Source organism: Pseudopodoces humilis, chromosome 7 (assembly GCF_049639895.1).
Source record: "Pseudopodoces humilis isolate 2021_Gansu_Grassland_sample_001 chromosome 7, ASM4963989v1, whole genome shotgun sequence".
Lineage (NCBI taxonomy): Eukaryota > Metazoa > Chordata > Aves > Passeriformes > Paridae > Pseudopodoces > Pseudopodoces humilis.
The window spans coordinates 30,396,568-30,408,911 of NC_142206.1; the positions used below are offsets into that span (position 1 = coordinate 30,396,568).

At 36.8% G+C, this 12,344-nt stretch overlaps 1 protein-coding gene across 3 annotated transcripts in view; it reads right to left on the bottom strand.

Moving 5' to 3' along the window:
• Positions 1 to 12,344, bottom strand: part of PALS1 (protein associated with LIN7 1, MAGUK p55 family member) — a 55,743-nt gene that overhangs the window by 11,918 nt on the left and 31,481 nt on the right. For all 3 annotated transcript variants that reach the window (XM_005520352.3, XM_014249874.2, XM_088057320.1), the window contains 4 exons: positions 9,548 to 9,756; positions 3,851 to 3,928; positions 2,992 to 3,138; positions 2,202 to 2,363 (listed from right to left, as the gene is read on the bottom strand). In XM_005520352.3, the coding sequence (XP_005520409.1) occupies positions 2,202 to 2,363; positions 2,992 to 3,138; positions 3,851 to 3,928; positions 9,548 to 9,756 (596 nt within the window). The remainder of the gene's footprint in view (positions 1 to 2,201; positions 2,364 to 2,991; positions 3,139 to 3,850; positions 3,929 to 9,547; positions 9,757 to 12,344) is intronic.

The window sequence follows — 12,344 nt, forward strand, 5'->3', positions numbered from 1 at the left end:
ACGTATATAATCTCACAGTGATCATGTGAACAGCCTAGTCCAAAAGTCACATGTAGTTTATCGTCACTCAAGTAGCAAGCAGTGAAGAAAAACAAAGGAAGGAATTTCTCTTGTCCTTGTTTGAAGTGTTTTGGGGGGGTCTAAAGCACTTTAGAACTTCATTTCCAGATTACAAAATAAAAATAATGACATATAAAGGATTAAAAGTATTATTTTAAATTAGTTTCATTAAAAATATATTTTAGAAATTACACAAGGTTGTGTTTATTTTGTTTTTAATTTTCAGCAAATTGATTTTCTCTTATGCTAAATGTATTGTGTTTTTACACCTTTTGTTTTTAACCCTAGGCTGCAGGAGCTGCTCAGGAGCAGAATAAGCTCACCGCAGAGAACTAAACTGCCAGACTTGAACTAGCTGTTAATCACCTCCAAAACACTATTTTCAGAAGCATATTAGCTAAATATGGCTTTAAGAAACACAGATGGCAATGGAGACAATTAGAAAACATGACAAATCTCAGATCTGGTCCAAAATATCTGCGGACATTTAAGGCTTCTCAGAGAATTGTAAGCATCTTCCTAATTGATTTAAAAAGGTAAAACAAAAACCCCTAAACCTCACACATTTCTGCATCTACTTCCTTCCACTTGATCTCACTGTATGAAATAGGTGAAAAATTTTAGAAGTCCGGCTGAAGATGGAAACCATCCATTAAAACCAGTCTTACTGTACCGTAAGACAACTTATCTATGGATATTGCAGTCTGTCCTTCCTACAATACTCAATCTACAGCTGAACCTAAGTCTTTGTCCTGATTCTGATTTGTCTCTAGAGCATAAACCTAGTAATTTGGAGATCTACTAAATGTTTCTCCTCTTTTTCTTTCCCCCCAAACTCCCTGCTAACTAAGTACTAGTTGATATTTCCAATGTTTTGTGCCGAAGTTACAAATTAACCTCTAAAAAAGTATGATCTTAATCTGTTTCCACTTTGACAGAATGGTCTTGCCTGCTGCAATTGGACCAAAGATTGGAGTTGGGTTTCAGATCTCTTGGATACTGATCCAAAGCAGGTACCAGGGAAAAACATGAAAGAAATGCAATTAGGCAACAGAAAATATTATTAGTGGTAATTGCCAGCTTTTGACATTTTTCTCACAAGGCCTTTTTGAAAGGGAGTACTTCTAATTTACTAATTCCTGATGGATTTTTTGCCTAGCTGCTTTTAAACTAAAGTATAAATCTGTCATGAATGGTGTAATAGACAAGAAAACATCCATGCCAGTAAACTGCTAGACAAAAGGGCTTTTCTCAGGAGTAAAAGAGCAGTAAGTCTAGTCACATAAAGGTCCCGTGTGATACATTTTGTGGTGGATTAAGTCTGGCCAGCAACTTAAGCACCAACCGGCTCCTAATGCACTCCTCTCTCCCAGCAGTTTGAGGGAGAGAATTGGAAGACCAAATGCAAGAAAAAAGTCTCACAGATCAAGGTAAAAACTGTCTAATAAGTGAAGTGGAAAAACCCCAACCCAACACGTGATGCAAAAGCAATCACCCACCACCACACAGATTTTACTGCTCAGCGTGATGTTACATGGCCATTCCCATCACTGTGGTCAGCTTTCCCAGGGGTCAGCTGTCCCAGCTGTGTCCCCTCCCAACCTCTTGCTCACCCCAGCCAGTTGCAGGCAGCAGACAGTGAAACAGAGAAGGCCTTTGACACTGTGACACTGAGCATGTGCTGCTCAGCAAGAGTTGAAACACTGGTGCATTATCAACACTGTTTCAGTCTAAACCCAGCCTAAACCGCAGCACCATACAAGCTGCTATGAAGAAAATTACCTCTGAACCAGACACACATTTATTACTTGTGGACTGAATCAGAGACAACAATGAAAAATTATGGCTTTTCAGAGCTAAACAAAGTTTTTCTTGGAAACCATTAGAAGTGTAAAGATAACAGCTTGACACTTCCACATTTGTAGGCTTCATTTCTGCAGATAACTGCCATTAATACTTTCCAGTATCCTCCTATGCATCAGAAAAAAAACTTGAAATGGACCTCCACATACAAACACCAGCTACCAGAATGAAAATACTTTTGAGGCTAAATATGAGTAAAATGACAAGCAGAGTCAACAGGCTTCAGACTTATGAAATGAGTATTTATTGCAAAGAAAACAAGAAGTGTTCCAACTCACCAGCAAGTCAAAAACTTCATTAACATCTTTTCCACGGATCTCAATGCCATTGATCTCCAGAACTTCATCCCCTTCATGTAACAGCCCACTCTTCTCTGCAGCACCTCCTTTGACTATTCGACTGATGATAACAGAATCCATTTCATTGCGAACAGTAGCACCCTGTGTAGTAGCAACACATTCTGAATTTATTACATATATGAAACTCAAAGCCATCTATTGTATATATTCCAAGCCAGTGGAAAAACTATGCTGAAAGAGATTGCAAGTAATAGCTTGGATACATACACACAATGCTCCAGTTCAAAAAAAACCTACTGCTTCAACCTACAGCTAAGAGTGAAGAATTTTATGGCTCCACACCGTAGGATTCATTATTTTTTTACAAACGTAGTCCTAAGGAAACTTTTATTTGAAAGATGCAAATAGCAGATGGTAACTGCAAAACAAACCCCAAAACCAGAAACCAGCCAACCAAAAAAACCTACACCTGGATGGCACAAGGTTTAAGCTCCCTTGCAGCAAGCTTAGGATCGTGACTCTTGACAAGATCATCTGTCAAAACCCAAGCTGATAGAAGCTGTACAGGCTGCACGTGGTAGTATGGCTACTATCCAACTCAAGTTAAACACAAGTTTACTGTCTATGACTGTTTCTTGTTTTGGACGGAGGGAGAGTGTTTACAAGTTAAACATTACTCTTGCATTTGAATTCCAAACATTTCATAGCACTCTGGAAAGGACAAAAAGGCTTTTCCTTTACATGTAACTGAGTAAGCGCCAGTACTTACCAACGGAATATCCCGAGCCTTCTCAATGCGAACTATTTTAACCGTCTCCCCTCCATACACGCTAACATTCTCATAAATCTTCTCATCTGTCATAGGCTCTGGTTGCATTTCTTGCTCTGCAACCTTATCATGCGCCAGTAGAAGTGCCTAGTGTTAAACATAATCAGCTCAGTTACAGAAAACTTCACACTTGATATGCATGCAAAACAGTAGATGAAATTCTGCAATTTCAACAGTCTCTGCAGGTTATAGAACATTGCAAACTGACTCAAGCAATAAAATAATCACTTATCACAGCTACGTAGCACCTACTCTTTTTCAAAATGTTCAGACTGGATAATAATAAAAAAGCAATTTTGAACATAACTGTGACTGTACTTCTATCTTATCTGTACTAGAAAACCAGACACTGGTCTACTATGCAGGTGTCTGCTGACTCAGAATAAGTTTTGTAGTGAAAACTACTTTTACATCACCATTCCAGGACAAAATTTACTTTATCCACCCCAAGGTAAGCATGAAACAACTAAAGGTAAAAACAGATAAGCAAAGCAGCTCATGTGTTGCCCTGTTCCCACTGACCTACTGCTACATTTTTTATATACAAATTACCCTGTAATACATATAGACCATAGCAAGGGCTGAATACAATCATGCACTACACGTCATTAAAATGTTCTGTTAGTTTCTGGAAAGTGCAAATTCCTTATCATAGAAAAATAGAAAACAGAAAATAGAAAAATGAGGGTTGAGGAATAAAATTCATCCTTGCCCAGTCAGCCCAAGGGAAAAAGTAAGTTACACTGAAAACAGCATCAAGAAATAGATCCATTAGATTAGAAGCTTCATTTTGTTTTACCTGCATGTGAGGGGCATTCAGCAAAGCATTAAGCTCCTGTCCATCCTTATGGTGGCTGGGTTTCAAAACACTCTGCACCTAAAAAGAAATCAAGCAGTAAAACTCTAAATCTAGCCAGTGATTTATCCTCCCTCTCCTATTAAAGCACAAATCCCTACTTGCAATTATTCATTTTACTGAAAGTAAAGTATATTATATCCACGTAGTTGTTACACTACTGCTGATTGATTAGTCTTGTACACATTAGGAAAACATGCAAAGAGACCACAGGACTAACCCAGCACACCTTGCCTCAGCAATAATCTACCAAATCTAAGTTGGTATCCAGTACCTCACGCAGATTTGTCAATACCAGAGATTAGCAATAAACTCAGCTATCACAAAGACACACACACACACAAAAATAAACTCTAAACAGTGAAAGTTATTGATTTCATGTCAGTGAAGTCAGTCACAATGAAGTGTATTGTAAGACTATGCTGGGGTTTTAAACTGCAGTGATTTCCTATTAATGGGATTAAACTTCCTCTTCCTTAAAAGCAGATTATGATACTCTTATTACACAAACTATTTTCCAAACTAAGAGCAAGGCCAAAGATTCCAAGACAGGTTTTGCAGTGCATCCTGGAGCTCCTGTCTCAGGAAGTGCACAAATCAAAACTTCAAAAGGTCCCTCCCTGGAAACCGGATTTCTTTGGCTGCTTCCAAAATAATTCACACTAACACAAGGATAGTTTTTGCTCAAGCAGCTTCAGTTGCCAAAACAAGTTTTCCTTCTCATGCAGTTACCAAATGAGCCTTGCCTTGACCTCTTGAAAATAGTGGTATGCTCGTACAGAGAGCCAAGCGCAGGGAAGTCCTCTTATGTAAAGGTGAGGCTGAAGATACTTTCCAAAGCCACTATCCTCTGGCCTAATCTGACCAAAGGCACACAAATGCAACAGCACATGAATCCAAAGACATCAAGAGTAGATCATACGAATCAGAGCTGCAGCTTTCAGAGAAACTGAAAACATTTTGTTCAAGAGCTTTTGACTCTTACAGATGAGGTAATGTGACATCAGAGAATCAAGAAACCAAAAGTTTCAGAGAAAATAAAATAATTCAGCTTTTTGTATGATCTAATAGTATCTAAAGGTTGGGAAAGCCTCTATGCTAGGAGCAATTATCTACAGAAATGCTAGCAACTATCCTGGATGCTACCAGACAACAGCACTGAAAACTTCCAAGTCAAGATACTTTTAAATTCTAGAAGCCACTAAATGAACTGTGCCCACGGAGCCAGACCCTCACATTGCCAAGCAAACTGTCACACTGAACATGTTCCTGTGCTCTGCAATAAACCTGGCACAACCTCCAATTCCTTCCTCCCGACATCCCTAGAACATGCCTCATGGTGAGCTAATGCAGTATAGCTTAAAATGATCAAAGAAGCCAGATTTAAGTAATTTTTAAAACCGGTTTCTTTAAAATCATAGAGAACAGAAAGAGTTCAGCTTCACAAAGTCCTGACTTCAGTCATATGTCTAAATTAGACAGGAAGCTTTTATACCTGGCTTAAACTGAATTCTAGGATGTCACATAGCAAACAGAACACTGCAGAAGACATATTTCACTGGCAAGTTTTCCTCTGTTTTGAAAGAAAAGATTCTTCTATTCTTCTAAAGACTTTCTCATAAAGGTTTATTTAAGGTCTCTTATAAGGGACTTTGAATTTCTTTCTTGAAGAAGCCACAAGAAACTTTAAAGCTTTATTTATTTATCAAATCTTGATGATCTCTTAATAGGAAACATACTCAAAGTAATTTGGAATCTTGCAAGGAACACTGTCTTCTGAATGCAAGGTCAGAGGCTGGGGATTTGACAGTAGAAAAGAAAGCAATCTGGTTCAACCAGTTATTCTGTGTGCAGTAAACATCCTTTATTCAAGTTGAATTTCGCTTTGAATAATTTGATTATTAAAATTTTTAATATACCTCCCCTTTTAAGAAAAACATACATCTCTCATTTGTTTATTTTATGAAGCTCTAGGAAAGCTTCAGGCTGCCCTATATACTTATTACAGCAGTAGTGCTGCTTGTCAGAGTCCTTTGTAACTCATGGTAATAAATCCCACAGCTTTATCTGACTAAGAAATTTCAAGTCTGTCATTCCAGAAGTGACACACTACATATAGCACAGATGATCCACACTGAGTATGTGGCAATAACTGTATTTTCCTAACTCTTCAGACTAATTTTTTTTGTTAATTATGTTACCTTTAGCTCAAGAACCTTCCCCTTGCCAAAGTTATCAATTTGGTTTCATTGCACACACCACAGATTTGTAGGCATGTGCTGGAGTGGTATTAAGCATTCAGAAATCAACTGCACCTGCAAAATTCTGTTGTTGTTTACCAGCAGGTGAGCAGGACTGTCAGATGGAACATACAGACACATTCCAGTGCACTTACACCAGAATTTGTGAGCTTTCAGTTCATCCTCCTCAACAGTACTGATCAGGTTTTATTTGTCTGATTTTGCAGAAGCAAACAATAGCAAGTCAAAAAACATTTAGGAACACAGTCTATAAAAATTAAGCCCATTAAGTATATTTAATAATGTCTTTAAGGTATTTGGTACATGCTGTTACAGGCCAAGTTATAAACTGTCTTGAATGCTGCATCAAATATTCTTACAAGGTCAAGATTCAGACCACATTCCCATAATCCTTGCCCCCATCTTGGTCAAGTTTAAATGGATTTAAAATCAATTTAATTACACTTGATGTTTACCAGCTATTTTTATTTGAGACTTGGAGTACACCCCATTACATGAAGATAAGCTTTCTCAAACAAATTCCTTAAGCTCAAGTGCTTCATTCCTCCTTTTTAATTCAGCTGAATTTTTTTAAAAAGAAAAATCTAGAATTGTTAATGGCTGGTTATCAGAATTGGTGGGAAACTTAATTGTACATGTATACTACCAATTTTAAGAATTTTCTAAAGAGGATTAGAATATCGAAAAACCCTAAATAATACTTTTTTTTTAAAGGGAGATTCTTTCATGTTGCACTGTGCAATTGTGTTGTAAAATGCCTGCTACGACATTCTCTTCTGCAGCATAAAGCCTCAAACAAAACACATCTGTAGCCTTAAACTGGGACACACACTCCAAACAGTTTCAGTTATGCACTGTTGCTCATGACCTGTGCACTAAAATATGCACACCAGAACTACCTGCTATTTAAAACTAATATTATACATGTATCTGCTATTTTTCTTTCTTGTAATGCCTTCTGGCTTTTATCATCAAGATATTATCAGTATCTTAAATCCAGGCTTTTGCAAGTGTCTTTACAAAAACACCATGAAGTAAGTAAATGAGCTGCTTTCTGGGGGAGCTTCCCATGCCTATGCTTAGAGGGAGAAAAAGCAAAAGACAACCAAAAATGAGAGTACACGAAAAAGCTTGGGCATGCAAGATAAACACATTGTCAGGATTAAAAAATATCCCCTACCCCAACAAATCCAAAAAACCAAAATAAAAACACCACCAACTTTTTAAAAGCAGAAATAATTTCCTCCCATACTGCTACCATAACTGATACAGAAACCTTTCCAAAATGAATGGAAGATCTGAAAGTCAAGCATAAGATCCTCTATTCAGGCAAGACAATGAAGTACAAAGTGATGTGAATGGAGGCTTCAAGGTATCCTCTCGAGACGCTTCTGTCAGACACAGAAATATCTGTCCTGAATTTCTGGCTCTATCATTTCAGAATGTTATTTAACATATTGCAAAATGCAAGTCACTTAAATACACAAGAAGCTGAGTCACTGAGAAACTAGATTACATCTGAAAATGGGAACAGACATTTGCAATATATTGAGTTTTCAGGAATTTCAAGGCTGGACAAGACAGGGATGGGAAATGAAGAGTCAAAATGAGTGCAAGTGATTTGTCTTTTATGTAACAGTCTTGTGGATAATGATCAAATTCTGTTGTTTTAAAATTTTTGGATAAATTAAATATTAAATATTCCTTTTGCTTAACCTTCTTCATGACTGGTAAGAGACACAAAATTGGCTTTGTACCACCTTCTGATTTTAGGATTTACCAAATCACCTGAAAAAAAGAGAAGAATATGCTGAGAAGGTAAGGGGTAGCAAGAAATGGGGAGAAATGCGAAAGTCTGGAAATAGACCTAGACTTTTCCTAGGCATATTTTCTTCTTGGAAACTTCTATTAAGTAGCAAATAAAATGTCATTGCATACATGCAGGGAAAGAACCAGCTTTCTTAAGGTTTATATCTGTAACACCCTGTATTATAAAGGAGGTTCAAAAATTCTGGCTTCTATCTGAATGAAATCCTAAACTAGGCCTATGTAAAGTGGATGTCTGGGGGAGCAGGTTAATAACAGAATGTAACTGAAAAGGTTCCTTCAGACTCACAGACACAGTGAACAAGCCCAGTAAGGATTTTGAGCTAGGCCACATACTGATGAATAAGCAAGCCAGAGGGAAGTTCACATATGCCAAACGTATGATTACAGTGGGTTGATTAAAAGTTTTCAGATTCACAGGACATTCTAAAGTACTTCCACCTGCTTTTGGCACAGTCTTACCGACAAACTTAAACAAGAAAATCCTAATCTGACATTTAATCAGCACCTGCACCTTTAGATTGTATTTAAATGCTGTCCCTCAAGAGTCAGTAATTTCTTCTGCAAAAGAACTTCAAGCTTGCTAAAATGCTGTTGGGCTTACAAGATTAAAGTCTAGTGAGATTAAGGTCTAGTAAAAGAAAGAGTGGAAAAAGCTGTTGAAAAAAATGCTTCAGGGAGAAAGAAAACCAGCTCTTAAACCAACTGACCCAAAAACCCACCAACACCCACCACCCGCTGCATACCGAAATACTCCAACCCATGTACCTGAGTCAGTTTGGTTTGCTGGGTGCTAAATGCTGGAGCCTTTCTTTACCCTGGATGTGACTCTGCTGAACACTAGTGCTAGGCTTGCACTCAGTTTGGTATTCAAGCTACCTAGATCAAAGCTAAGAAATACATACGTGTCTAAGATGTAGCCACCCTGCACTACAAGATATACTTCCACCAGTCCCTGGAAAATCGTGACAAAAGTTACTGAGTGACCCTTTAGAATATTTTTGCAATTTCTAAAAAACGTATCAGATCTTACAAAAGAGCTGTTACCTGTCAGACCAAAAGAAGTTTAATCACAGCAGTAATTAAAACATTGAAATTAAGTATTAAGGGATCTGTTGCTCACTTTAAAGCAGAAGGCTTGTTTCCAGTATGCTTGTATTTTCAGAGAAGACTCCCAATCTAAGAAGCATGGCTCAGCTTAGAGGAGAGTCACAATAATAGAGAACTAACTCAGATCCTGAATGCTTGCAATAAAGAATACCAACTGAAAGGGAGTTAGATTGTCACAACCACTCCCTTTTCCCATGTTAAAACATAGTACCTTCTCTGTTACATGCTATCTATCCATGCTAAAGAGGGAGTTCCTACCCCCAAAATATTTTTCTGGTTACTGTTTGCTGTATCCAGTTTTTCCAGATTTGCAATCAGTGACTATTATAACCTCTTTCATATTCAACATTCAGTCACTCAGACAAGCTTGACAAGTATGTATTTCAACAGTAGCTATGATTATAGGTTTCATGTATGTCACAGAGATGCATACTGTACATACCTCTTGTGCTAGTTCTTGTGCATTGGAGCTGAGAGGATATGGAGGGCTGGCTTTGTTCATGTGCACTGTAACAGCGTTGTGGATCTTAAATGCATTCTGAAAATCGCTATTTTGAACAAGCTGTAAAATGAGCGAGATATCCTCTTGACTCTGAGGGTCTACCAAAACGTGCTGGATGTGCTTAAGAGAATTTAACAGTTCTTCCACTTCTAGGTAAGAAATAACAAAATACAAATAAGATACGAGTTAACAAGAATGATAACTAAATATTTATATTAAGAGCTACGCTGAAGTGTTTTTACTGTTCAGTTTTTAAACCAGCAGTGATAGATTCAAGTTTACTATTTATCTGTTACTCCAACTTTTTTTTGGTAGCAGAATATAACTGAATTAGGAGTTAAAAAATACCCAAAAACAAAATAAAAGACCCCAAGTTATTATGAGCAGTAAGACTTTATTGTTAAGCTCATCTTGATCCACAGAATATTCATGGATACCTTGGTTTACCTTTCTGTGTGTATCTACCATATATGGTAGATATCTATGAATCTCAACTATATGTTGCTTACTTATGGAATGAATGTTTGATGAGTAAACTACAGTCAATTTATAAACATAAAATTATGCTCAGTCTTAGCACGTTAAAATAAAAAGGATGAAAAAATATCATCTATGAACTTCTACGAGTTTTGAAAGATATCTACAGCAAAAGAAAGTCCACATCTTTTATCTACACAAATATGACTCCTGCTTGGACAGCAAAATATTTTTAACATTTTAATAACCACTTTCTATATGTTTGCATAATACATGTACTACATTCTTGAGTTTCAAGAGCTGATCTGATGCTTTACAAGTGCTTTTTGAAGACTTTTATATTATTTTAAGCCAAACCAAATTTCTGCTAAATAGGTCACTTCTCAAAATTCCTAAGACAAGGAATATGAATCAAACCCAGGTACGAAATTCTGAAGCAGACAAAAAGCAATGCATATTTGGAGCCTGAAATAACATATATGTTTTCACACATTATCTGAAAAGAAACTGTTCAGCCACAAGAAGCTGGTCAGCTATCTTACATTTTAATCAATTCAAGTAAGCAGAATGTTTGAACCCTGGTATTTAAAGAAATGAACAATAAAGAAAATCCCAAATTTTAAAACTCTCAGTTCATACTGATACCAAAATACCATTTTTGAGAATAATTTTCAAGTTTTAGAAACCTTCGTTTATTCATTATCAGCTAATAAAACTAGGAACACTATCAGGACATCAGCTAAGTTGGATTTTTTACATGAAAAATCACAGTAGATACTGATCTCTAGCGTGGGTACTTCTGTCAAGAAGTTTCCCTTACATATTTTTAACCACAGATTCATCAGCACACTGAACACAAGCCTAGACTCAAAAATTTTTAGCACAACATAACAAATGGTTGATAAATGGGTACATGAAAGTCATAAAGCCTAATAAAATATGTATTTCAAACAAGTTTAATTGTTTTAATTTTGGACAAATCATGACTACATACAAGCTGTCAAATTTGCAAGTTAAGTCTTCTGTATTATAAAAGGAAACAAACAAGCCAGGGCTGCTACTCTTGTACTTTACTGTCGGCAGGACAATAAAAAATAGTAATAGAAACCAATCCAAAACCATTTCACACACGCTAAAAACATCCTACCCACCAAAGGTCAAGGACTTCTTCCTGTAACCACCAAGGAAACAAAGGGCAGTAGGACAAAAGGTGCACAGAAAGCTGTACAGTGGATGTGCAGGATATTCCACTGCTGATACCCAGTACAGCTCACAACACTAATTATGGCAGCCAATGTCTTACTAGGAAATTGTATACACAATATACTGCTTATCACACTGGGAGAAATGCCATTTGGAGAGAAGGCTAAAGAGCACTCTACAAGTGAGATTATTTGCTAAACAGGACATTGTCAGCTGGCAAAATTCTCATCTAATGGAGAATTCACAGTACTGAAGTATCTCCTCAGCTCATTCCCCTAAGTCTGAGGAAGTGCACTATTTTCAAGCATAAAGAAAAAAAAAACATGTGTGAAACTGATGTTATTGTATAGCTCCTACTGACACCTGCTTGGTTAAAAAACATACCAACTCAAAGTTCTGCTATTTTTTATGGTTATTGGATTAAAAAAGCAGTGATATATTAGAGAACCTCACTTCTTTTATCTCTTCCTATGCATTAATTATCTCACTCCATTATTTCTGAACTCACTCTTACATATCTGAAAACTCAAATACATACACATATATACACACACAATTCTAATACATCTTGCATGTAAGATATAAATTCATGCAGAAAGACAGACATCTTGCTTTGTATCAATAACAGACATCCTGTTCCTAGATGTCTTTACATAATGTCTTTTTAGCCCTTTGCTAATTCCTTCCGTCTTGTCCTTTCTTACAAACTACCACAAGTACTCCCTTCCTTGTATAATTCCTTTCTACACCGAGGCTTCATCTACTGGATACCAAAGCTTTATGCCAAGTGATTTCCCCCCACTATGAAACAGTAAACAAACACCCACCTCAACACAATTATAAAACAGAAATAACGCTTCAAAGGAGTGAAATGAAATATTCCTCTAAAGGTAGCACTCCATTTCCTAGTGACTTGTTTAATAAAAAACCATACACATAAAACCACACACAAATCTGGCTTTATGCATGCCTAATTCTCTCAGGTTCCTGGTTCTGAAGTCTAAATTACAGATGAAATTTCTGCGCAGAGTTTGGTTTTCTTTTTTTTTTTTTTTTG